This window comes from Podarcis pityusensis, assembly GCF_964106645.2.
Source record: "Podarcis pityusensis genome assembly, chromosome: 3".
Classification (NCBI taxonomy): domain Eukaryota; kingdom Metazoa; phylum Chordata; class Lepidosauria; order Squamata; family Lacertidae; genus Podarcis; species Podarcis pityusensis.
Genome location: NC_138026.1, coordinates 92,736,663 through 92,763,457, shown reverse-complemented (window position 1 = coordinate 92,763,457; position 26,795 = coordinate 92,736,663). Strand labels below are relative to the sequence as shown.

Below are 26,795 nucleotides of genomic sequence, written 5' to 3'. Positions count from 1 at the left end.
TCTGTTTGGCCAAAGTAAGTGAGGTCTCTGCACAATGCCTCCTGTTCAGTCTGCAATATCAACTACCAGGAGTTTTGATACCACTGACCTTTGTGGGAAAATAGGCCTGTCACATACTGTCAAAAATGGTCCACCGATTCTGGAACCTGACCTTTACTGGAATGCAGAGATTAAAAAAAGGAGCTACAAGCAGCTGCACCCCATGTGAAAATAATTCTGAAGCTTCTTTAAAGAACTACATGTTTAACATCCTTAAAATGAGCGTGGAAATCTGAAGTGGAAGGGGCTGTATCTTCCCAAACCAGGAAGACGGCTTTGTGCCATCAGCACAAGCTGAGTCGCTGTAAGCGGAATATGGTTTCAAGTAACCTCCCTTCTTTCATCAGATACATTCTGGATGAATCCGCAATATTTGATCAAACTTGAGCAAGAAGATGAAGATCCCGATGACCCCGAGAGAGGCTGCACCTTCCTTGTTGGCCTGATTCAGAAACACCGTCGGAAGCAGCGGAAGATGGGGGAGGATATGCACACCATTGGATTTGCCATCTATGAGGCAAGCTCCTTGTTGCCGCTTTCCTTTCTTCTTTGCAAACTGAGAGGGAGTCATTACTTTTCAGGGTCAAAGCTGACATGTTCAGAAATGCATAGTGCATGGGTTGCATAATCCATCGATTGATGGTGGCTTATTGACAAAACGCAAATCTCCCTTTACCATTAAAAAATGGTTCACCAAATGCACTTTCGTCACTTATTTGTGTGTAGCATCAAGTGACAGTTTGCATTTCTGCATTAGCCATCATAGACATGGCAGCTAAAACATGCACACCATCCGATTCGAAATGCTTTTTCGGTGGAGATGGATCACACCCTTGGCAGAAAGGCATCAAGCGATTAACATTCATGCATGAATCAGCCCCACAGTCAAAAACAGACAAACATTATCTGGTCTACTGCAGCCCTTTAGGAAGGTCATAGATGTTGAAGACTACTAATAGAAAAATGGGTTGTCTTGTTGAATGATAATACCTGGGCCAACATTCTCCAACCTGTTACCTTCCAGATGTTTTGGACTAAAACTCTCTCATCAGCGCCTGTTGCATAGTCACTGGTCAGGGATGATGGGAGTTGGAGCCCAAAACATCTGGAGGGCACAGATGTTGGGAAAGGCTGATCTAGATTCTAGAATAATACATACTTGCAACATTTACAAGGGCAAGAGCAGGCAAAGATTTTCCCAGTTAAAGGAGTTGTGCAGAAGTGGCAAATGAAGCATTGTTGAGTGTTGTTGATTTAATGTACACCTTTTTCTTCTTCTTGCTTTCCCACAGGTACCTCCACAGGTATGTGCAACTTCTGTGCAATGGAACGTGTGTTCCTGGTCTAAGAATGTCCTGAGGATGGGGAACTTCCAATCAGCATTTAAAGAACTATTTTAAACCAGATGTTTAAACTTCCAGAAATGTATGTTGTTTAACATGCAAGTTTTGTCTTTCACCATGGGCGATGTAAGCACATAGAATTTTACAGCCATGTGTTGACTTTATTTGCCAAAGGTCTGCTTTTCTTTCCCTGGACTCTAAAGCCCTTAAAATGCAAATTTTCCTCCAGCACCTTTTAATCCTTCTGTGATACCTCATCTCAACTTTATCTCAATTCTGATGTCTGGTTCCAGTTGTATGGTTTGCTCTCAATTTACCCCTCCCACTACCATCCCTGCTCCACCCACGTGGCTGTTTCAGCTTTTGATCTGTGGCAGATGTTCTGAGGGACACCTCTTTCTGGCTGAGCTGAAGGTTCTTTTCAAGCCAATAGAACTCATTTTCTATGCTTCAATGTATTTGTTACATTCTGAACTGGAATAATACCGTTGCTTTTTTTGTTTTCTCCAATGAAGTCTTCCGGCCAAACAAATGTCCACCTGAGCAAAAACTACTTTCTAACGAACCGAGCGAGAGAACGATCAAACACATTCATCAACCTCCGAGAGGTGTTAAATCGGTTCAAGCTTCCCCCAGGAGAGTACATCATTGTGCCATCCACTTTTGAACCCAACAAGAACGGGGATTTCTGCCTCCGAGTCTTCTCAGAAAAGAATGCAGATTCACAGTATGTCACTGCCTCTACTCTATTTTTCTTTGTTTCTCCCTATCCTGAATGGTTTTATGAATCTCAAAGCACTGGAGGAACCATATTGCTTCAGGATCATGTTGTGCATCACATTCAATTCGACAGTCTATCTGGTGAAAGTTAAAAGGAAAGAGGGCTGTTGTGTGATGGTGTTTTCCCCCCAGATTGGTACTCCCCAGGTGTTTTGGACTACAACGCCTGTCAATCCCAGCCAGCATGGCCAATGGTTAATGGGAGTTGTAGTCCCACAACATCTGGAGAGCACCAGATTGGGAAAGGCTGGACCAAAGGACTTGAACAACCTAGTAAGGTAAAGGGACCCCTGACCATTAGGTCCAGTCGTGACCGACTCTGGGGTTGCGGCGCTCATCTCACTTTATTGGCCGAGGGAGCCGGCGTACAGCTTCCGGGTCATGTGGCCAGCATGACTAAGCCGCTTCTGGAGAACCAGAGCAGCGCACAGAAATGCGGTTTACCTTCCCGCAGGTACCTATTTATCTACTTGCACTTTGATGTGCTTTCGAACTGCTAGGTTGGCAGGAGCAGGGACCGAGCAACGGGAGCTCACCCCATTGCAGGGATTTGAACTGCCGACCTTCTGATCGGCAGTGTGGTTTAGGTTGTGTGGTTTAACCCACAGCGCCACCCGCGTCCCAACCTAGTAGGGTATACTTAATCCTTCGTTCCATGGGGCCTAACCAGTCAGGTTTCAAGGACTGTTGAGACATCCTAATTTTTTATCTGCCATTACAGGAAATTAGTGAGGGTTTTCTATAAACCACCCATAATTATTTTGAGTGGTATATAATTACTCCTGAATAATGTTAAACAGAGAGAGGCAGAACTTGAACCCACTGTGTGAGTGTGTGATTTGGAGTAAGCTCCCTAGTACGCCCTCTCTTTCATCAGACCATGTTTCTGGGAACAGAGGGCTACAAATCCACAGGCATATGTGAAAGAACCTTAAAACCATGTTTTATCACAGTTGCACAGCATAAGATTTTGGTGCTACATCCATCCTTTTGTCTTTCAGTATAATGTAAGTAGTCTTAGGGTTTTTTCAAACATCTGTCCAGACAAGTCATAAGAGTGGCTGTGTTATATGCATTTCGTCTGTGGATAATTCTCAAGTTGTTTTTCTTGCCTCTTGGGCCTACTTCAATGCATCAGGAACTCATGGAAAGTTTGGTGCGTGTTGTTGCCTTCACAACCCTCCATCACCCCATTCGCTTTCCCCTTCTCCTTCCCATCGCTGTCAGTGCCGAGAAGAGGTGTGCACATTGTAAATGATTTCACTTAAAATGCTACTCAGTGAAGTTGAAGGTAAAATACCTACTGCCCACCTAGGCCAGGGATGAGGCCTTCCCAGATGTTGTTGGCCTCAAACTCCCATCAGCCCCAGCCAGCATAGCCAGTGGTGAGGAATGATGGGAGTTGTAGTTCAGCAATCTCTGGTGGGCCACAGGTTCCTTGCCTCTGCCTTAGGCCCTCACTCAAAAAAATTAATTCTGTGTAATGTGCACAAAAAATGATCCCTAAGTTTCCAATGATCTGCTTCATTTGGGTATACCTGAATGTTACAAAACCTGTAGCAGCTGCAGAGAGAAACTTTTCCAAATATTAAATACCCAGGGAACCTTTAGAATAGGGTAGGAAAACTATGGGTCTCCGGATGTTGCTGAATTCCAACTCCTAGATTCCCCCCAACACTTCTTTAGAAGTTCAAATGTCAATCTAAGTCTGCTTGCATGAAATAAAACTAACAGCCATTCCTCTGCTCATTTTTAGAGTTGTTGATGATGAAATTGAAGCCAATATTGAAGAGGTATGCTGCCTAATATGAAAACTTGTTTTTGCTGATGGCAAAGTGCTACAGGCAAAAGAGAGAACATGCGCTTGCTTTCCAGGGTTGCTGGGGGGGGGGGGGTTCTGAGCGATTGTAGAAGATGCACAAAACTTTTAGGAGTGATTATGCCATCATTAACCTATTGACTCATAGAAGACAGTTGTTGCTGTTGAGGGCCCTGAATTTTGGAGCTTGCTAACTTACAAAGAAACCCAGGTCTGCAGGGTTGCCGGTGGGGTGGAGTGTCTGTTTTTGGCTAGAACAGCAGAGCTGGGAGAAAGGGTTAATCCTGCCTATACAGAGAGATACACACTGTGTTGCCAGTCCTGATTCACAGGTTTAATGTACCATTAAATGTACGGCTGTTCGTACATCTTATCACAATTAGGGCTTCCTTCTTATACTTTTATTTTTCAGTACTGAGGTTAAAATGTTAACATCTTTTTTAAAAAAACCCATACTGGAGCATTGCCCTCTATGCACACATTTCTGACATTGGATTTGATAGGCTTTTCTGTACTTCATTGCAAATAGTAAAATGGGTTTCTTATCTTGAACAGTTTGTCATCTTTAACGCTGCGGTATGAAAAAAAGCAACCTGAGATTCTCTGGAGGGTTTATGCATTATTCAATCTGAACAGAATTCGAACCAGTCATTGAGAGTGAAAATTAAATTTTAATTCGTTGCCCTAGCAAAAGGATATGTATATACACACATAACTATGTATATATTTAATATAGCCCTAGAAGAGGAATCTGTTTGCTTAAATATTTGACGGTTACTGGGTCAGAGACCTCTGCTGATGTTTCCCCTGCCATTCATTTTTCTAGAAAGAACTCACAGAAGATGAAATTGAACCCAGTTTTAAGAAACTATTTAGGCAATTAGCTGGAGAGGTGAGTAGCTTAGTTTTCCATCAGGCTGGGGGCCCGTGGCTCTTTTACAAAATGCACCATCTCCAAGAGCCAGAATTCGAAAATGCAGAACTAGATCTGGGAAAACATGCTGATTCACAGTGATAGTAGAGGTGATCATTTAAAGTAAGCCATTGTGGTTGTTCCTTCATTGCCCACAGGATGCTGAGATCTCTGCTTTTGAATTGTGCAACATTCTGAAAAAAGTCATGGCAAAACGTAAGTTCTTCTCTCGCAGTCCTGTGAACATCCACAGTTCCCCACAAAATCAAACGTGAATGCTGAAAACAGAAAGAGTACATTGTTTGTGTGTAATAAGTGTGTTGTTTTTCTTTGCAGGCCAAGATATTAAATCAGATGGCTTCAGCATTGAAACATGCAAAATAATGGTTGATCTATTAGACGTATCCTTCTTCTTCCAAATCTACAGGCTTTCTGCTTACAGGGCCAACATAATAGGGAAGGGAGTGGTTTTTGGTTTTTTAAGACCTAACTGTGACATACTTTGTCAACATTCCCTTTGATTTGATGAAACACCTTATAGTTATGAGATACATGTTCCCACCCACCTAAGGGAGAGAATGGGAAATGCTTTATTGGGGGAGGGGAGAGAATCTGATTCATTCACAACTGCAGCATTTTAGCAGATATCTAATATCTGAAGGGGCTTTATATGGATCAGTGCTGGGACACGAGTTTTGTATGCAGGCAATACACCTGTACCAGAGTTAACATCATACCTTCAGCTGATACCTTGAAGATGCACTGCTGGTCAGAAGAGACAATATTGACCTAGGTGTAGCGTTGATATGAAGTAGCCCGTATACATAGTGTCATAATCAGTTATTAATTTATATACTGCTACATGCCAAAATAGGTTCTTTCTTTCTATATGTATGTATATATAACACAAGATATACAAACTGTTAAACTATAAATAGCCTTATACACAATAAGACAGTGCCATTAAAACAATAAAGTGATAAAAGCAGGAGACTCTGATTGAGAAATAATGACAGAGATGTCCCTCTGTAAATCCTTCAAAGGCAGGATGCCAGTACAAAAGAGCCTCTTACATTTCAACAGGGAATACGTTCCATGTCACTGGTGCTGCTAGTGAAAAAGCCCACCGCTATATCACCATAAGTCAATAATCATCATACTGTGGCAAGAGTTCCATTTGTTGAGGTCAATGTCCTCGCTGGGTAACCTGGGCCCAGAGTAGCTTAGGGCTTCATATGAAAGCTAGAATGCCTTAAAACTGGCTCAGTAACTAATAAGCAGCCATTACAGGTCCCTCAGTACTGGTGTGATATGTACCAACTAAGGGGCACTACTGTGCCCATGGCATTCTGCTCCAGCGGCAGCCTCTGAACCAGCTATAAGGGAAGCCCCACACAGAGCACATTGCAGTATTTTATAAGCATGAGGTTACCCACATGTGAGTCACAGTGGCAAAGCTATCCTTGTCCAGGAAACTGCACCGTTGACTCACCAGCTGAAGCAGATCATAAACACTCTTTGCCATGGAGGCAACCTAGGGGTATTCACAATACGCCTGATAATCTGGTAGGTGTCAGGGAATTTGGAGTTCTAATCAAGTTTTGATGCTGGTTGCTTTTTAAACATGTAAAATACATCAGGGAGTTTACCAGTACATAGGAAAAGGAATCTAGAATGGGACCACTGTTTTAAAAAAGGGGGGGGAGCAATTAGGTTTGCTTTGTGAAATCGAAATATCCCTAACTAAAAACAGACTGATGGTAGCGGTAAGCTGGGACTGAAGGAATTTAATGTACTTTGGACAAAGATTCAGAAATACCAGGTAAGAAGACATCTTTAAATGAAGACGTGTGGGAGACTTCTGTTACCTAAAACATACTTTGGCATCTAAGACTGTGGAAGTGTGTTAACCTTCCTGGGACCTGTTAGCGCAGATATGTATGAACAGTGGCCTTGTAGTGGTTACTGCTATCAGGGTGTATAAATGCACCATTAGCAGTAGCAGTGCTCAGTTATGACACTATTATTAGGTCAAGTTTATGGAGCGCAAGAGTAACTTTAAGAAAGACAGGCATAGCTCTTTAAATTCATCCCAGAAAAACCCCCGCAAAAATGGGAATAGATTAAAGCAATGGAAGGAGCATTTTATGGCATCATTGCGAAGCACAGAGATTGTTTTGTAGAAAGATTGCTCTGCTTTGAAGTGCTGTCAGGCCTCTAACTCTGGGTTTTGTGTTCTGCAGAAAATTTATAGGGACATGGATGTCGACCGCTCTGGAACCATGAACTCCTATGAGATGCGGAAAGCCTTAGAAGCAGCAGGTACCTCTTATACAGTTACAGTAAAGTTCATAAGTTTATTGTTCTATCCAAAGGCCATAACAAACTTACATTAAGCAATAGTATGACTAAGATAATACAAAACATGTAACCGTAATAGAAAAATCTGCAAAGACATTGCCAAGTTCCTGAGAATTGAAACGGTTTCCCTTGCGCATCTCTGACAGCTCGATTTTGCCCTTTTAAAATCCAGTTTGCCGACATCCTTACGTAAGAGAGAGAAGTTAGCAGAGATTCCAACAAACTCAAATCCAGCTTGAGTTCAGACTAAAGCTCCGAATCACCAATTTCTAGCAATTTTATCCGATTTCTTTTTTCTTGCAACCTGTGCATAGAGGGACACACGGTGTGCTAAAAAGCTATTATTGTCACATGAAAGAAACCAAACCATTTCTGCTGGGGTGTGCCTGCTTGCTTGTTTGTATAAGAGGCAGGCTAACAAATCATGAGTCACGTTTTCCTTCTTGTACAGTCATCTTAAACAAAGGCAGCTTGGGCTTTATACAGCGATAGGCTTATTAACAGAAAATTGGCCTTATTCAGGGAGCAGGCACACATTTCCGCTCATCATCCTGGAGACAGCATAGCCAATTTAAAAACCAACAACAACCAGCTAAGATATGTAGCTTCCAGTGCACAAACCTTATGTTTACTTGATCAGGGTTTTCTAAAATACAAAATGGTTGGCAACCCCTACCATGTGTTTGGTCACACTACCCGAGAACGCACCTGGGCCCATGAGATTCTGCTTCCTTGTCCTGTAGGTTTTAAGCTGGATTGCCAGTTGCACCAAGTCATCGTGGCTCGTTTTGCTGATGAGCAGCTGATAATCGATTTCGACAATTTCGTTCGATGCCTGATTCGACTGGAAACTTTGTTCAGTGAGTATCTCACAGCCGCAGCATCCATTTATATTAAGATCTCCATCCTAAAACCATGTTATGGATTTTTTTAAAAAAAACTTACTGTATTTCCAGAGGTTCGGTGGGGGGGGGGTTGGTCCTGTGTTTCTGCACAGCAAGTTGCTGTGGTTTCTTCTTCCTTCGCTGTAGTCTATTCACTTTGAGCCTGTGGACAGTTCTATCTTTAAATATCTGTATAGTGCTGTACGTGTTTAATAATAATCTATGCCTGATGGCATAATGCTTATGGGTGCAGTAAGGTTTTTGTACGTTACATATAGTAGCACACATCAGGTTGGCTGCAATTTCATTCAGTGCAGAGTCCATGTCAAGCAGCTTAGACATTTTTTTCCACAGTCCTAGTCCAAGATTGAGCTCTTCCCATATCAACTTATACATGCAGGTTGAAGGTGTAGTTCAAATCCCATTGGCAAAGCAGTGGCTGCCAAAACAAAACAAAACAAAACAAAACAAAACACCTCACCTGTGCTGGCAGCTCTATGATGCTGTTGTAATGTCTGCCATTACAACACTCCCCTGCAGGAAAAGCTAAATTAGTCACCTTCTGAATGTATTTTTGGCAGCACACAAGGCACTTATTTTATTTTCTTCCGTTATGAGTCACTTCCTATGAAACGTCTCAAAGCGTTTTAACAAAAACATTAGCAATGAAAAAATATATAGAATAAATGCTTGCCCAACACGGCTTCAGTAATGACAGATGATATGGGCCCACATGGGAGGAGGCCATACTGCAGCTTCTTCCAGCCACATGGCTGGCTTTTGGGAGGGGGGTTGTTGGCGTGGAAAGAAGTAGGTCTTCTTCCACATGGCCAAATTATGTTCCCAGTTGTTTGCTGTAGTGCAGAGGCACAAGCAGGAAGGGAGGTACCATCATTACCCTTCTCACTGCAGGGAAGCCAGATGAATGGACTGCTCAGACAATTTAATTGCATCTTAAGGTGTGAGAACGAGTTCAAGATGAAATAATCCATATGCCAATGGTAGGAACGAGAAAAGCAAAAAAAAAATCAAATCCTTCACTAAAAACCATATGGCTCTTCATTTAAAAAAAGAAAAATGCAAAGCTACAGTAGTCAGCCTTCAAGTATATATTGTGATCCTCTGAGAATGAATGCTTTTTAGTATGAAATAATTTAAGTCTTTATTATTATTATTATTATTATTATTATTATTATTATGAACTTGCAGCTTTCACCCTTATTTCTCATGCTGAAACCTTTCACTGCTGCTTTGTCTTTTCCGGGAAGCCTCCACTTTGTTATTAATACTCTGCTCTTCTTTCTCTCTCCTCTCTATGCAGAGATATTTAAGAAACTGGATACTGAGAAAACAGGAACGATACAGATGAATCTTGTCACTGTAAGTTATTCCTCCTATCAAGATCCAAAAGCACAATTCTAGCAGAGGCTAGAGTCACTTCAGAGGAAGAACTGCAAAGCTTTTGTTTGCAATTTGCAATCTAGATATGTACAGCATTTGGCATACAGGCTAGACACTAGATACTTTTTATTTTTTTTTTACCAAATTTCCAGGAACATCCAGCAGAGAGGAATACATTTTCACCCAGAGCTAATGATCACTTGGAAAGAAAGTGATGTTTGTGTTCTCAAAAGCACAGGGCAGTAGATTTTGCACAAGGTTTAAGATTTTCCTGCAACTATTGAACTGCTGGTTCAATATAATCAGGGGCATGAACAGGCACCAATGAGCCTTGGGCCAGGGTACACACTCCTTCAACCTCGTTTTGCATACAGAACACCCTTGCAGGTTTGAAGTGATGTATGAAGCACTAACACACCATCACCCTTGGTCAGATGTATGTAGAATAAGTACACTGGTGGAATTTGTGTACTGCTGCTTTATATGTACTTCCTCCTGAAACATATAATGTGGCAGATGAAAAATGGTGCCCCTGCATCTCTGAAGACAAAAGCACGTGAACTGGCTTTTACAAGCGCTTCCTGTGTGTACTTCTGCAGATGCACCAAGGGAAAAACAATCCGGGACTTCAGCCGACTCACACAGGCAGGAACAGCAGTATATAGCTTACATGCAAACGTTCTCCATCTTGCGTTTTCCCTTTGATCATATAGAAGCAGCATGTGAACATACATGGACCAGATACATAAAATTACTGAGTCCATTGCAGAGCTGCCTCAGCCAGATTTAATGCTTTCTCTGTGTCTGAACAAGCAACCTAATGGCAGAAGTCACTCATATGCTGGCAGATTTGCAGCTCATTTATTAATCATTTTAGGGGTGCAGTAGTACATTTCCTACTCCTGATATATTTTTCATTATCCACTATATCTGGGAGCAGGCTAACAATTCCAAAACTGTGTGTGAACTGAGCAACATGTAGCCTTTTGGCAGGATAACACCACAGCCAGTGTCATCTGATATATTGTAAAGTTAGCAGTCCTCATTACATAGGAATAAAACACCAAGAGGGATTAGTGTTCATTCTTTTCTTTCATTCTTTCATTCTCAGAAGCGAAGCTGCCAACAACTTCTTCTATAGAGTGAATTTCATTTCCTCTTTTAGCCTCAAGTGCTTTTTGCGGATAGATAACTTCCTTTTACGAAACACATACTAAATTTGGTCTAGCTTCACGGAATATATTCCAAGAGGGCGGAGGGACACTTGTTTGTAACATGTTTTTCCTTCTGTCCCATAGTGGGTGTGTTTTACTATCATATGAAGAAGCCATGAGCCTCAGCTGATGATTCTCCTAGGAACGTGAACATCAATCCAAGACCAAAATGGAGCGTTAAAAGAAAAAAGCTATTGCATATCTTATATTTATGAATCAAGCTGCTAAGCAAGAGAAGAATATTGAAAAAGCAAAATGAGCACACCGTGGAAGTTACTTACCTTGGTAGCTTCTGTATACAAGCTTTTAACTTTTTATGTAATTCTATTTTATTTGCTTGAGCTAATTTGCTTAAGTTTGCTAATTTCAAGAAGTTAGTTTTAAATGAAAGCTGATGAGTAGCGGTCTTCTTTTAAATGGCAACATGGAGCATTCGTCATTCAGCCTACAATTATTCAGAATTATAAGAACCTAAACATCTGAAGATGCATCCTCAAGATGCTGAGCAATAAACTTACACCATCAACTTCACTTTCCAAGCCCAAGTACAGTATTTAAGAATGCTACTTGAACTAATCAACTAAAATCAGTTTCATGCCAAATATTACATGCATTATACCAACCTTTAGTTTTCACCAGATGATATTTAAATCCCAAACTTCTTTTAAAAAGAAAATGTGGAATGATGGTTCTTAAGTGAAGTAACAATATTCTTGGTTTGATCAGCAATACATCTTCATAGCTTTAATGAAATCAAGAAGTCTGCACTTGATCACCATGAGCAAATTTGCTACCAGTTGGATCCATATCAGCAGCCATTCAGAAAATCATCATAATAAAATGTATGCTTCCCTTATGCATACTACAACTAAATGAACTATTGACTGAAAGATGCTTACATTCCCCTAATACATGGGAATTTTAAAAGGTAATTATAAAGTCCACTAGCAACATTTAAACTGCTGAGAATTGTGTAAATTCCTTAGGATTACATAGCATCAAGGTGTCTACTGCTGTAATGTGTAGACAGTGATAAATCAGCCATTTCAGAAAAGTATGGCGCATGATATTTTCAAGATTTGATAGCGTTCTTACAAATGCTAGAGGGTTCACACATCACATACCAAGGCAAAGGCCATATCCAAGGTATGGATTTACAGAGGGCAGCTGACCTGTTCAATTTGCTGTTAATCCAATGTGTTGTTCCGCTAACAAAATTGTTAACATGCCACAATCAGTTTTGAAAAGACACGCAAGAACGTGTTTGGTTTTCCAATTTGTAAATCAAATAATTTCTAAAGTAATTTGTGCTCCAGAAGAGAAACTCACTTTAAAAATGCAATGTACACGCACAGCAGATCTCCCCTCAATCTGCAGGCATGCCAAGATTTAAGCAGAAGCAGCAGGAAGAAAACTTTCTGGGTAAGATCATATGATTAGGAAGCCTTCCAAAAACCTGGTTTCTTTTACTGGGTAATTAACTGAGCACTTTTGAACACCAAGAAGAAGTAGAAGTTTGCTAAACAAGACTGAGGAGTCAGCACAATACCCTCACAGCCTATATAACACCCTAGTGAAAAGCTATCAAGAGGCCATCAATATTGTAGTTATCGAGTCCTGAAGCTTGGAAGATCATCATTCAAGCAGGCAGGTTATTGCCAATACAAGTAAACAATTTTGATACAAGGGGTTTTCTTTGTAAACATATTTTAAAAAATCTCAATGTTAGCAGTGTAAACTAGTCAATTTGGGATAAACCAACATGGCTTAGATACGAGGCGCAGTGCAATTTATAGAAATTGCAGGTCAGAGAGAACATCTTCCAAACCTAATAACCACAGAATGCTGACTATATAAAGGAGTCACGAACTGTAGTCTCTCTTTCATGTGCCCCTGTCAGCACATGGAGGGCAGCTCAATGACAGAAGCCTTGTGAAGCCGAGTGTTAAAAGCTGACACCAGACAAATTGGTATTTCTGAAGCAAAAATTTAATCACAGTTAAGAATAAAAAGATAGTTATAACAAAATTTGTGAGATGTAGAGTACACAGGTTTTCTATATCGAACGCTCAAGTTACAAAACACAGACAAGATTTATTTAAAAAAACACTATAGAAACTACATTACTTGCAGTATAACACATTTCAAATACTTTGGAAATCCTAAAATGCTACTGCCCTTGAAAGTTATTGCTCAAAACTGAATTTAGGTTCCTTATTTATTAAGATGCATTATGTCATTTTCACACCATTAACTCGGCTACTAAAATACATTCCGTAAGCAGAATGTTCATTATTTGTTTCTGTACGAAAAGCTTGGTTAACTTGCACTGGGCCCTTTTTTAGAGAAGGGAACCAGAGGAGCAAGAGAATAACTGTCTAGATGAGCAATGATTGGTTCTTGCTGGTACATTAGCATTGGGGGGGGGGGGGAGCCACCTGCAGAGGCAAAAAGGGCAGTGACTGACCAATAGGGCTTAGTTTCCCTAAATGGAGCTAAATCCATTTGCTTGAAAGTCGCATTCCAGATTGGGGAATGTCTTCCGCCACTTGTGAATGGACTCTATCCTTCATCTGTTTTCAAAGCACACTCAGTATTGCTTTCATATCACACTGTAAATAGAAATGTCTCCCGAGATTGGCGCAAACCCACAAAGAATGCATTCTTTTCCGTAAGAAGGATAAACTTGTCCTGCGGTTGGTACTTCATAAAATCGGTTCAAAATGTTTTCACGCCAAGCTTCTTTGCCTTGGCTTAATCCTTGGGTAGAGCTGGGGAGGGAGAAAGAGAATAAAATAAGCAATTCAAGGTACGTAAGACGTGCTTAACAAATCCTTAATACAGGTGACTCTCAACTTATGCTGGGTTTACATTCCAGGGATAGCACATAAAGCCAACATCACATAGAGTCAAAACACATGGAGCTCAGTGGTGGGTGGGATTGCCAAAGTCTTTCCCGCCACAAACGCTTCCCAGCCCCTTTTTATTTCTCATTGCCAAGCATATAAAGATGAATGCATACAAGTTAAATGCACGTTAACTCGTGAGTTACCTGTATGAAAAGGAATAGATCAGCAGGATCTGTGCCTATTTTACTGTGCAATTTATATTTTGTAAAAACACATACGTTGCCATAGCAATTCCTACTGGTCTACCAATTCACTTTTTTAAAATTGCTGCCAACTCCAGGGAACCTTCACATCCTACAGGCCTGCATCAATTGCTAGCCGCAGCCAAGTGGGTATGAATAGCAGAAGCAATGCTTCATATCAGGGTGGTCCAACACACAACTCAAGGGCTGCATGCGGCCCATGAGGCCTTTTTGGGCGGCCCTTGGCAACCGTGTCTACATCTTAGGCCTGCTACCTCTCGACCACCTTCTTTAGTGACCGAGGGAAAAGAAGGGAGCAGCTGGGCTTGGCAGCACTCCTGGCTATTTATATTCCTCCACAGGAGGAGGGAGAGGGAAATCCTCTTTGCTGCAGGGCTGCATACCAAAAAAGTTGCCGTACTGACTTTTGAAACTGCTCTGAATGGAACAGGGTGGCAGGTACAAGGCGAGGCAACATGCATTCTCCCACGGCCACCTTGGTCTTTGCCCACTTTCTTATTCTTTGCAGGGAAGTGGGTGTTAGTTTGCCATGTGTCATGCCTTGATCTGACCAGCCTCTTTACATAGCAGGGCTTGCCCTTCCCTTAAGAAAATTCTTTATTAAACCACCTCAAGGCAAGAGGTGCTCTGCTAGTGGGAAGCTGCATACCCTTTTCTTGCTTATGCACTCCTCTTCTTCTTGACCCTGTGCTCTGGGCAGAGATCTGCCTTCTTGTACTCTGCAAAGCACTATGAGTACTGATGATGCAATAAATAGTTATACAGTGGTACCTCGGGTTGCATACGCTTCAGGTTACAGACTCCGCTAACCCAGAAATATTACCTCAGGTTAAGAACTTTGCTTCAGGATGAGAACAGAAGTCGTGGCACGGCGGCAGCAGGAGGCCCCATTAGCTAAAGTGGTGCTTCAGGTTAAGAACAGTTTCAGGTTAAGAATGGACCTCCAGAACAAATTAAGTACTTAACCCGAGGTACCACTGTACATCAAGTTCTCTTGCACACAGTCCCTTTTATTTCATTTGGACCACCTTGGAGCCAACTGATCCAAGTGGGGTTGAACAGTCCATACTAACAACAATGAACAGTACCCAAATAACATGTCCCATCAGCACACGGATTTACATTTGCGCAGCCAAATTTCCCACATGCATCCCAAATCTGCTCCAGACAGTTGGAGAAACCCCTAAAACAGAGGGGAAGGGTACACTGCAGAAGCGCAAATCCTTGTGCTGACAGGATGTGTAAGTTAGATACTGTCCAAAATTGGCTGCTTACCCCCCTGTTTTGGTCCTTGGTACATGGGACAGACTCCTTGAACACACTCAGAAGTGCACAATTTTGGTTTGCCTTAGGAGCTAAGCACTTCATCTGCAGAGAATCTGGGAGACTGGAGTATGTTTTTGCCTTGTGACAGGTTTTTGTAAAAGGTGAAAGCTGATGTCTTTGACACAAGCCCAAAGGGAAATTTAAGAAACCACATCTCCTTTGCTTCCCGCATATTCTCCATGCAGAAAAAAAGTTTCTTCCTCAGGAGCTGAGGTCTGCTGAAATCACAGGAGAAACGCCACAGGCAAAACCAATTAGATGCAATTACCTTTTACCCTCCATTTGCAGAGAAGGACATTTCCAGGCATGTCTATTAAGTTGCTCTGATTGTAGGGCATGCTTACCTGGACTCTGGAAATGCGTATCAGCATCAAATGGGAAAGTAGTTATGAGAAATCCCAAAAAGATACAATAAAACTGCTATCCTCCTGTTGGCTAAGTATCTTGAAGTGAATGTCACTCAACATCTCAAGAATATCAATCATTTCATGAAAATGGCTAGAGCATTTTACTAAGAATGCTCAACAATGAGTGGAAGCACTAAAGCAAAGCTGACATTCAAATACCAAACTAGTTTAGTATCTTGGAGCTCTACGGCTGGAACCAAAATGTTACACAGTTGGGCTGGGAGTAGCAAATGTATTGTGATCTCAGAGCAAAATCCCACACCTTAATGCTGTGATGGACAAGTAGCTTGGCTGGCAAGCCCTCTAAGAGCAGATCATGTGCTAACTGTAAGACCCGAAAACTTAGCGGCAGCGCGCTTATTTAAAAAAAACACACGATTGGTACAGCCTGGCACTTCCACTTATCTGCAGAGATCTTAAGCGAAGTGTTTTGAGACTTTTAGCCCTGGACAATCATTCTAGAAGCATAAACTGATATACAACAGCAAGAGACTCATTTGCAGGCCACTTTCAGCTGTCAACCACTGCTTTAGTAGACAGTGCATTAAAATGGGCATAACCCATTTCTTATTTTAAAGCTTGTTTGGTTTTTTGCAGGGGTTCCTTGTGCCTTACTTTGTTTTGGTCTATTGCTATAGCACAAAAAACAGCAGTGCTGCTATGCAGAGATATATTAACAGGAGGGCAAACTGGGCAGCTCCCCAGGGCAGCCAATGGGGACAGGCAGCAACAAGCATTCTGGGGCACTGTGGGGATTAGTAGCCTCCTTTCAGATGGTGCAAGAGGACTTTTGCTTTTTTTGCTGGCACAGAAAAGGGAATAAAACTGTATGGGGAGAAGGAGGTGGTGGTGATGATGGTGAACAGAATCCCCATCCGATTGGCTGGTTGGCGGTGTTTTTCTGGCCAATGAGCATGCACTAGGGCTCCAGTCTGGGCAGGTTGACATGTGAGCTCCAGTCTCCTTGCCATGTTTGGTTTATTTTACTTTGAGTCGCCCCACTGCCACCATTAGGATAGATAGAGTCTAGGGTGGTAGGATCTCCTTCCTTGCCCTGAACCGGGGAGAGAAAAAGGCTGCAACCAGCAGTGCAGGGATGGCTGGTAGACTGGCTTGGATGTGAGCAAGATGCCTGGGCAGCAGCTACTGAAGAGACAGCTACAGAATCAGGAGGCAGCCCTGCAATATACAGCAAACCTTCCCTCACCTGAGCCTCCTCCCTCACCTGTCTTGGCATGGAGAAAAATGGTGGGAGCAGCAGGTCTCTTCTGCCCAGGGGAAACACTGCTATAAATACACCCCTACTTCAATGGCCTTCATCCAGCAGCCATAATTCATTATTACGATGCTTTATGGAGTGTTTGCTTCCCTAATCTAGCAATAACCTCAAAAAACAGTATTACAGGATAATTTCTAACTCTTGATGTGACAGTCAACGCTAAAAGTAGCAGATCACTGTCCGATGTGAAAAAGGCATACTGAATTATTAAATTATCAATCAGTAATGAGGCAAAAGGCTTAACCAGGGAGGACTATGGGTTGGAAAAACAAGAATGTCAAAATATTTTATAAAAATACTAACATGTTATCTGCACAATATTAGAAAGAGTTGTTTGAAGGGGGGGAAATAGTGTTTGAAGACTGTTCTCAAGAGTTCTAAAGATACGTTTGGTGCAAGTCATTTTAAGCACAGATAAGCACCAGCAGAGCAATATTTCTGACAAATACAAGGATGAGAAGAGATTCAGTTTATAAAGCTGATTTTGAAAGAACAAGGATTCCAATCCTTCAAAGCTGGCTTTTGAAAATGTTCAGGTTTGTGAACACATGAATTATCTGTTTTGAGGATGTAGCACTGCCAGGAATCAAATATCAATCAGCTGAAACCAAGACAAGTTAAGACCCTACCAGCACTGACGGATTATCTGCCAGACCAGAGATACTAGACATGTATAAAAAGATTAACAAAGAGACGACTTAGAAATAAAGTGATGCCAAAGTCCATCTGCTACTGTTTTACTGTATTGTGGAGGCACAGAATGATATAAATTGAAAATATAGTCCAAAGAGATTTGCCACATTGCTGCAAGGGCAGCAAATTGAAGAAAAGAAAAGAACTCAAAACACAGTTCTCCCTGTAAAGAATAACTTGTAACTTGTTAAGAAACTTTTACTTGTCCTCAAAATGATTAGAAAATACAAGGAAGCCACTTTTTAAAAAAACAAAAAACCCCGTATAAACACACAAGCAAAACTCTCCTCAATCTGCAAGCATGCCAAGATTTAAGCAGAAGAAGCAGGAAGGAAACTTTCTAGGTAAGATCACATGACTAGGAAGCCTTCCAAAAGCCCTGTTTCTTTTACTGGCTAATTACAGAGCACTTTTGCACCACAAGAAACAACAGACATTTGCTCAAAAAGATTGAGAAGTATACCCTCAGCCTATAACACCCTAGTGAAAAGATATCAAGAGTCCATCAGTATTGAAGTCCTGAAGCTTGGAAGATCATAATTCAAGTGTGTTGCTGCCATTATAGGATACATCCTAACCTACTTCACAGGGTTATTATGTGGATACAAACAGAGGCAGACGAGTTATAAAGCCAAATGGTGCAAGTAATGGTTACAAATGCTTTGCAATGGTTCTGATGCTAATTTTTACTTACCCCAAGTAAATTACGTGGCACATATCCTTCTTTGTCGTTTAGCTGTGCCCACCACCACTCTATTTCTTCTTCATCTTCCCGGCGAAGAACCATCATGCAGTCTCCTCCTTTCATGGACAGTTCATCATCGTTCTGAGCTTCATAATCCCAGAGAGCATACACAACTCCTTTGTTCATTATTCCCATTTTCTCTTGCACTCCTGCAATGCAGAAAGAGAGTACTAAGCAACTGATTCGTAACAAAACATTTCTTCATTTTAATACTCCAATATGGGAACTGCGTCCAATAGGGACGCGGGTGGCGCTGTGGGTAAAACCTCGGCGCCTAGGACTTGCCGATCGCATGGTCGGCGGTTCGAATCCCCGCGGCGGGGTGAGCTCCCGTCGTTCGGTCCCAGCTCCTGCCCACCTAGCAGTTCGAAAGCACCCTTAAGTGCAAGTAGATAAATAGGTACCGCTTTATAGCGGGAAGGTAAATGGTGTTTCCGTGTGCTGCTCTGGTGCCGGTTCGCCAGAGCAGCTTCGTCACGCTGGCCACGTGACCCGGAAGTGTCTGCGGACAGTGCTGGCTCCCGGCCTCTAGAGTGAGATGAGCGCACAACCCTAGAGTCTGTCAAGACTGGCCTGTATGGGCAGGGGTACCTTTTTTTATGGGAACTGCAGTTTGCTGTGGTCTTTCCATTAACTGTAAACAGAGGTAAGACCATTCTAATCTTTGTGCTAGTTGTAAACCTAATAGAGCTTTTCCAAAAGGCTGTAGGGAGTTCCCAACCAATTAATGGAGCAATACACTAACTAGAAAGAAACACAAAGTGCGGGGGGGGGATCTCCTATCTGGAAAGCATGTGAAAAGACTTCCTAAAACAGCAACAATTAGCACACCATCTGTGTTGCTATTGCTTCTACAAAGTAAAAAATTGTGTCCAAAAACTGTCCAAAGTAAACGTAGTAACCTTAAAAAAATAAAGAAGAGACCAATAATTGTTGTCCATGGAGAAGTTATGAGAAAACAAAAGAGGACCAAATAATGTTTCGTTTTGTTTTTAACCAACTAAGGTTATATTTGGTAAACTACATTACTAGAGGCCAGGGACTTGACATGCTTGATCGATCCAGAAATCGGAACAGAAGCAATCCTTATTCTTTGGCTTCTAAACCCATGGAGGAAAACCACATAAAAGCAATTCCAGATTAGTGGGAATCTGGAGAAAGGACTTTTCTGTTGTGATGTCCACTATTATGGAACGTTCTCCATAAGAAAAAAGCCATGCACCTACTTTGGAGTGCTTTCACCAACAGTAGGAAGATCCCTCTGTTTATCTTGACCTTCCCTAAGCCAGTCAACTCCACAGCTGAGTATAGATTTGAACCCTGGTCTCCGCAGTTCTAATCCAACAGTCTTAACTGGAACGCCACACTAGTACATACCATAAAGAAACTGGGAGCACTGCGTGTAGCCTTCTTCCATTTCTTCACACTTGTCTGCCGCAGTCTGCAGGTCACTGTAGGTTGTGGCAAAAACAGCAGCACCCGATTCCACTAAGAATTTGCACACTTGGACGTTATTGCAAGATGCTGCACAGTGCAGTGGGGTCCTGGGGATTGCAAGGAGGAAGCAAAAGTGACAGAATGTTCTGACTGCCTTCGACTATTAAAATGTGAAAAATAGGGAAATTAAAGCTTGGTGGCGGGGGAGGAATTCCTGACAGCTCAGTGTTATATATGTTGACAGGCAGAGGCTCTCCAGGGCTTCAAATATGGCTCTCTCTCTCAGCCCTACCTGGAGATGCAAGAGATTGAGCCTTGAACCTTCAGCACGCAATACAGATGCTCCACCAATAAGCTTCATCACTTCCTCTTACCAACAACTACCTCGAATGTCCAAAATAGGCACCCACTTTCACGCATTCATTCTATAATATCCAATTTCAACTTGAAGAGACACTTTTGCCATCTATAATCCCAAACATCCCTTCAGTGTTTCCCCAACCTTGGGTCTCCAGCTGTTTTTGGACTACAACTCCCATCAGCCCTGGCTAGCAAGACCAGCAGTCAGGGATGATGGGAATTGCAGTCTGAAAAAACAGCTGGAGACCCAAGGGTTGGGGAAACACTGGTTTAGACAGAAGACAAAAGTCTGACCCAGAGCTTCATTCCAGAGCTGTTCAGACCACCAACTATTCTGTCCGACTGGTGCCCACTCCTCCCCTCCAGGAAACGGAACAAAAAACACAAGAAAAGCAGCAATATTAGTGGGATTGTCATATCTGAATGCTAACCTGAACAGCGTAAGAACCGTCAGGTTGGAATGCTCTGTTAAGAAGCCAAAAGTTGTCCTTACCATCCATCACTATCTGCAGCATTTACGTTGACACCAAACTGGACCAGGAATTTCACGATCTCTGTATGGCCAGCACACACAGCATTGTGAAGTGCAGTGATGCCCTCATCATTGGGCAAGCTGGGATCTTCAACCTGTAGAGAGAGAAAAAGAGACACTGGGTGCTAAGTTTAAGATTTCCATTAATCCCAGTGCCTTTTCATACATCCCAGTTTGTTGGTGTAACTCTACTACCATCTGAAAGTGTTCAAACGTGGAGCTCTCCTATACGGTTTCTTGAATGGCTGTAACCAATAATTCATGCAGCTTTAGCCCTCAATATGGGGAAACATGGAATTCATACCTCGTAGATGATCCGCTGAACAAGGTCAAATTCTCCTTCAAGAGAGGAATCAAGAAGCAAAGCAAGGGGGTTGAATTTCACTCGCATTCCATGGGCAATCCTGTCTGAGCCAACTTTGCGCAAATTGGTCCTCTTGCCCTGGAGAGGAAAAGACGGCAAAATAGTTTGTAGGGGCTTTTTGCAATGGGGAAAAAAATGCAAAATGATTAAAAACTGATACAATTAGCACAATTCCATCTCCTTGGGAATCTAAAAGCTTTGATTTACAATAAACAATAGTAGTATTGTGCTGAAAATCTCAATTTGATAAAAAGACACGCCGCAATTGGATAAAAAGAAGTTTGCATACTCCACCCTCGGAAATATTTCCCAAATGTAACCATTGTTATCAGTAAACCACGTCCAAACAGTGCTCCTAGAGTCCTAGACACAAGTGGTTTCGAGAAAGGGAGGGGCACAGCAATGTGAACAATAGGGAGTCGCTGCCATAATCATAGAACTGTAGACCTGGAAGGGACCATGAGGGTCATCTAGTCCAACCCCCTGCAAATGAAGGAATCTTTTGCCCAACATGGAGCTTGAACCCACAACCCTGAGATGAGGAGTCTTATGCTCTACTAACTGATATATGCCAGATTGTGGCTGGAATGAGGAAAGCAGAAGCAAGGTACAAAGGGTGCCGAGAAGAAGCAGAGGAATAAAGATGTGAATACACACAATCAAACAAAGCCAAATAAAAAGTTACCATGTATGTTTTTCTTTGGCCACAGGGAGTTTGCCATATTCATCAAAATGTCTTTTAGTTTGAAGGAGTGGGGCCAAGAAGAATGACTGTGGTTTGAGGTGGAAAGCGAAGAGTCAAGGGATCCATTTAGACAATGGGTAGGCAACCTAAGGCCCGGGGGCTGGATCCGGCCCAATCGCCTTCTAAATCCAGCCCACAGATGGTCCAGGAATCAGCGTGTTTTTACATGAGTAGAGTGTGTCCTTTTATTTAAAATGCATCTCTGGGTTATTTGTGGGGCATATGAATTTATTTATTTATTTATTTTTCAAAATATAGTCCAGCCTCCCACAAGGTCTGAGGGACAGTGGACCGGCCCCCTGCTGAAAAAGTTTGCTGACCCCTGATTTAGACCCTGTGCCCATTGGGACCTGGCTGCTTGAAATACAGCTCAGATCCTGCCACGCTATCACAGAACCAAAAAGTTGGAAGGGACTCAGGATTTCTGTGTTCAGTACTTATTTCGTAACCAGATATCCCCAGCTGGTTGAGAAGCAGCAATAAACACTATTCAGAGGCATATGTAAATTTTATTAAATGTCAGGATAAAAAAGAACCATGTTTATTTTTGTTCAATTCACACCACAGGAGAGAGGAGGGTGACTCTTCTCTTCTTTGCAGAATCTACTTTCTTGCAAAAACTGGTGTGTGTGTGTGTGTGTGTGTGTGTGTGTGTTTAAGTACACAATTAATACCAGTCAATACCAACATTGCTAGACTCGGGTTACTTATTAACATAATGCTGGCACAGCTCAAATAGCAGTTCCAAGGGGCAGTTATATCCAGTCCCAAAACATGCTAGATGATTTAAAGCAGCAGGGCAAAAACTGTGGGAGGATTGAATGTTGAAGCTGGCCCAAAAGTGTGGGAGATGCCAAGTGGGGTAAAGAAGAAGAAACGGAGACTTGTGTATGAGCACGACGCACACAGACAGGATATGTGACAAAGGCACATTGTGTGAAAAGGGTGGGGCAACAGCTGCCAATGAGCACTGCATGTGCCACCTGAATACATTACAAATCTGACATCAGCGTATAGTGAAAAGGGAGGAGGACGTGACTCACAATGTCGTCTTCTCTTCAACTACTCTAGAATCAACAGAATGCCAAACTTTGAAACATCCTAATGGCTAGAATTCCAACAACCCATGCCTCCTTTCACAAGATACTAGTTGCACAGGCAACCAACTCAAAACTGGCACAAAGCAAAACACGTTCTGGGAGTGCATTATTAATGTCCAGTATGTCCAGGCCCTGGTAACAAACTAGCCTAGACTATGAAAACTGTGTAGCAAGGTGGAATTTGGAGATCTTTCCCCTCTATTCCAAACTAATAAAACGTAAAGGGACCCCTGACCATTAGGTCCAGTCGTGACCGACTCTGGGGTTGCGGCACTCATCTCGCTTTAATGGCTGAGGGAGCCGGCGTACAGTTTCCAGGTCATGTGGCCAGCATGACTAAGCCGCTTCTGGCGAGCCGGAGCAGCGCACAGAAATGCCGTTTACCTTCCCGCCGGAGCGATACCTATTTATCTACTTGCACTTTGACGTGCTTTTGAACTGCTAGGTGGGAAGGAGCAGGGACCGAGCAACGGGAGCTCACCCCGCTGCGTGGATTCGAACCTCCAACCTTCTGATCAGCAAGTCCTAGGCAAAGTGGCTTAACCCACAGGACCAGCCGCGTCCCATTCCAAACTAATGGTCTATGACAAATTTTTGTGCTTCAACCTTCTTGTAACACACGAAGGGACGCCATTAACAAGACTATACCAGAACGAATCTCAAACAGAACATAGTCAAATATTCAGCCAAAGAGACAGAGGTGGCAAAAATAATTGTGGGATGCAGGAGCAAATAAGGTTCTGAGGGAGCAAACTGTCTTGCCATGTGCAAGCTGGCAAGAAAAGGGGCAGGAATGCAGAAGCTCATTTGCATGCTTTCGGGTTCTCACCTTTACTATTCCCTAGTAGCTTGCATTTCCAACAAGATGACCCAGAAACATCACTGAGGATATCCAATATTATTAACCTAGCACCTGCTTCAAGAGGAGATGCTACATAAAGCAGCTTCTACCGTGGGTGTATCGAAGAATCACAATTAAAACTTGTTCTGCAATAAGAAGAGCAATTCACTGGACACAGCGAAGCACATCTTTCCCTTACTTGAGTTGGAACAGGGCTTCCACCAAATGAAATTAAAAGATAATGCTTCACGGCAATGTGTGGTGGGCAATCATCAGACCTGCGTCACCTGGTCTACAGAGAAGCATCACAATACAGTGGTGCCTCGCAAGACGAAATTAATCCGTTCCGCGAGTGTCTTCGTCTAGCGGTTTTTTTGTCTTGCGAAGCAACCCTATTAGCGGCTTAACGGATTAGCGCTATTAGCGGTTTAGCGGCTATTAAAGGCTTATCGGCTTAGCGGATTAGCTGCTAAAAGGCTATTAAAGGCTTAGCGGCTTAGATAAAGGGGGGGAAGCGGGGAAAAAAATCTCAAGACTCGCAAGACATTTTCGTCTTGCAAAGCAAGCCCATAGGGAAATTCGTCCTGCGAAGCAACTCAAAAACGGAAAACCCTTTCGTCTAGCGGGTTTTCCATCTTGCGAGGCATTTGTCTTGCGGGGCACCACTGTATACCACCTCAGTGTTAAGTGCCTAAAACGACCAAGACGAACTGTTTTTACTTACAGGTGGCAAAGAGAACTGCCCCGTGACTTCGGGAGGTTGCATGCTGAACGAGTCCTCTCCCAAACTCTCTGGTTCTCCTGAAGGGTAGGGAGGCGGTGGGTAGGGCGGGTACTCCTCCATGTACATGTCTATGGGCAAGGGAACGTCCAGACTCGGTTCTTCCATTTCAGGCGGAGCGAGGGCGACGTCGTCAGAAATCCCCTCAGGAACGCTCTCTAGGCCTGACGGAGGAAGAGGCCCTGCGTTCTGGTCGGCATTTGGCGTTTCTGCCTCTTCTGCAATAGTTGGCTCAGGTGAAGGAGGAACTAACTCTTTGGCCACTTCTGTGCTTAAATAAGGGTTTGGGATTTCCGCTGAGTTTTCAGCGGCAGCTACGGAAGTTTGCTTCGATGGGTAGGATGGGGCAGAGATAGTCTCCATAGCAGCCAGAGTTGTTCTCTGGTACAAGAGCTTTTGAATATTGGGGCCATTAGGACCTTCTGGCTCAGTAATAGAACTACGCTTCTTCAGTGGTCTTGGGGCGTTGGATAGCTTCTTCCGAAGGGCTTCCAGATCTGCATCACTTTGATTTCTGTAAGGATTTGACAAGAAAGGCAACAGCTTTGTTGGGCTGAGGGGACGAGGAATACGCTCTGTTTCATTATTTTCACTGGCTGAAGCTGTAGTCTCCATTTCAGGTTCTGGACTGCCTGGCTTGCCTTGAGTAGTTGAATAAATATTCTCAGCCTGCTGCTGTTGATTTGGGGGACCGGCTCCAGCAATAACTGGCTTTCCATACACTGAGGAACAAATCAGAAAAAGGAAGCCGTAAATCGTTTGGCAGGAAGAACAGGGAAATGCAAAACCGACGAGCACAAACATTACACAGGTGAGACTTTTCAACATGAGACTTATCAACACAAATCCAGCGTGTTTGTATCAAAATTGCTAATATGACCAAAAGGTTTTTCATATAAATATGATTAAAAGCATGTAGAAGTAGGGGACCAGCAACAAAAATATGGTGCTCTCCCAGCCTAAAGCGTTGTACTCTGAGGCATCACTATTTGGTCAGTCCTAAACCTAGCACTGGGCAACAGCGTTCCAATTCCAGCTGGAGTCGTGTTAGGCCTAAAGAGAAGAGCAATGTAACACTATAGAACACTATAGAGTACTATAGAATGCTCTTTGACAGAGGCTCAAAAGGCAGGAATCCCTGAATCTGAGCAATACAAGTGTAGGAAGGGCAGTTATTTCTCCCCCACTGAGCTGCACGGCAGAGTTCTAGGAGAAACGGGGTCACTCAGATCTGCACCTGACAGCACACATCTTTCAAACAAACAAACAAACCCCCCCACTCGAGTATTAAGAGGGAATGACATTTTTTATGTTATATTGTGTAATCAATATGAAATGAAAAGCAACACATCAATATTGATTACCTTATTGTAGCAGAATGAACGTATATGAAAGCGCCGTACGTTATAAGTTTAATTTGGACATTTTATTTGTATAGTTATTGGGGAGGGGGAGTAAACCCTTCAGGAAGGAAATGTTACGTTACCACTTTACTAGCTTTCCATATTGATCTTCCCAGGAGCTTAAGCACCACTAACTTGTTCTAGATCCCACCGAAAATATGAGCAAACTGGTGTAACTAGAACAGGTTATTTAAAGACATACTGGCTCTTTGAATTCTCACTTGGGTTCGCAGTGACTTCTCATCCTGTGGCCTCTTCCTCCCCCCCCCCCCCCCGCCCAACACCCCTTTAAAGAATCTAAGTTTCCTCGGTAATGCAGGACATGCTTTGGAAAAGCAAAGTGAAACCAAATGCTCACCACTTGGAAAATGGGGTCCTCTGGTCTGTGCCCTTGTCAGTGCACTCTGCACTGCCTGTTGGAAGTTCTTCCCAGGAGTCTGCTGCTTTGTGTACATGCTATAGATTGAACTTGCGGCAACCGTCTGCGGCTTTCGGAAAGGTGGCGGGGGAGCCTCTTTGGCTGGCTGAGGGGTGAAAGGCCTCACAGCTGCCGCAGGAGGACTCTCTTGCTTGAGAAGAGTCAGGTCCGGATTAGCAGGAAGGCCACCTGGAGACACACAGATCTTTTGCTGGGCCTGCTGAGATGCTGGTGGAGTTAGCTGGGTTGGTGGCTTCTGCTTGTTTCCTGCAGCAGCAATTGTCAGAGGCAGCTTCTGGATATTACCATCAGGCTTAACATCTGGAGAAGGCAGCTGGCCAGCTTGGCCAAAGTAAGGTAAGTTTATCTGTTTTGGTTTGGTGGGAACAGGTGGCGGCACTTTTGCCACATTTTTAGTGCCAGTCTGTAAGAGAAAACAATTGTCAGGAAAATAGAAAATCTATTCTAAGAGTGATGGGGTCAAAGGAGAAGCCAAAC

At 42.9% G+C, this 26,795-nt stretch overlaps 2 protein-coding genes across 2 annotated transcripts in view; one reads left to right on the top strand and one right to left on the bottom strand.

Annotated features, from left to right (window-relative positions):
* The window catches only part of CAPN2 (calpain 2), a 35,487-nt gene extending 23,429 nt beyond the window's left edge, over positions 1-12,058 (top strand). Inside the window, exons 10-21 of the mRNA XM_081000170.1 lie at positions 387-556; positions 1,332-1,343; positions 1,898-2,109; positions 3,919-3,955; positions 4,808-4,873; positions 5,053-5,110; positions 5,231-5,295; positions 6,648-6,716; positions 7,138-7,216; positions 7,999-8,115; positions 9,461-9,519; positions 10,839-12,058. Of these exons, the coding sequence (XP_080856296.1) occupies positions 387-556; positions 1,332-1,343; positions 1,898-2,109; positions 3,919-3,955; positions 4,808-4,873; positions 5,053-5,110; positions 5,231-5,295; positions 6,648-6,716; positions 7,138-7,216; positions 7,999-8,115; positions 9,461-9,519; positions 10,839-10,862 (968 nt within the window). The 3' untranslated portion in view covers positions 10,863-12,058. The remainder of the gene's footprint in view (positions 1-386; positions 557-1,331; positions 1,344-1,897; positions 2,110-3,918; positions 3,956-4,807; positions 4,874-5,052; positions 5,111-5,230; positions 5,296-6,647; positions 6,717-7,137; positions 7,217-7,998; positions 8,116-9,460; positions 9,520-10,838) is intronic.
* Positions 12,059-12,725: 667 nt separating this feature from the next.
* TP53BP2 (tumor protein p53 binding protein 2) overlaps positions 12,726-26,795 on the bottom strand; it is a 48,955-nt gene continuing 34,885 nt past the window's right edge. Inside the window, exons 12-18 of the mRNA XM_081000106.1 lie at positions 26,238-26,721; positions 24,420-25,198; positions 20,950-21,087; positions 20,607-20,740; positions 19,694-19,860; positions 18,266-18,465; positions 12,726-13,525 (exon numbers count right to left, since the gene is read on the bottom strand). Coding sequence (XP_080856232.1) covers positions 13,484-13,525; positions 18,266-18,465; positions 19,694-19,860; positions 20,607-20,740; positions 20,950-21,087; positions 24,420-25,198; positions 26,238-26,721 — 1,944 coding nt within the window. The 3' untranslated portion in view covers positions 12,726-13,483. The remainder of the gene's footprint in view (positions 13,526-18,265; positions 18,466-19,693; positions 19,861-20,606; positions 20,741-20,949; positions 21,088-24,419; positions 25,199-26,237; positions 26,722-26,795) is intronic.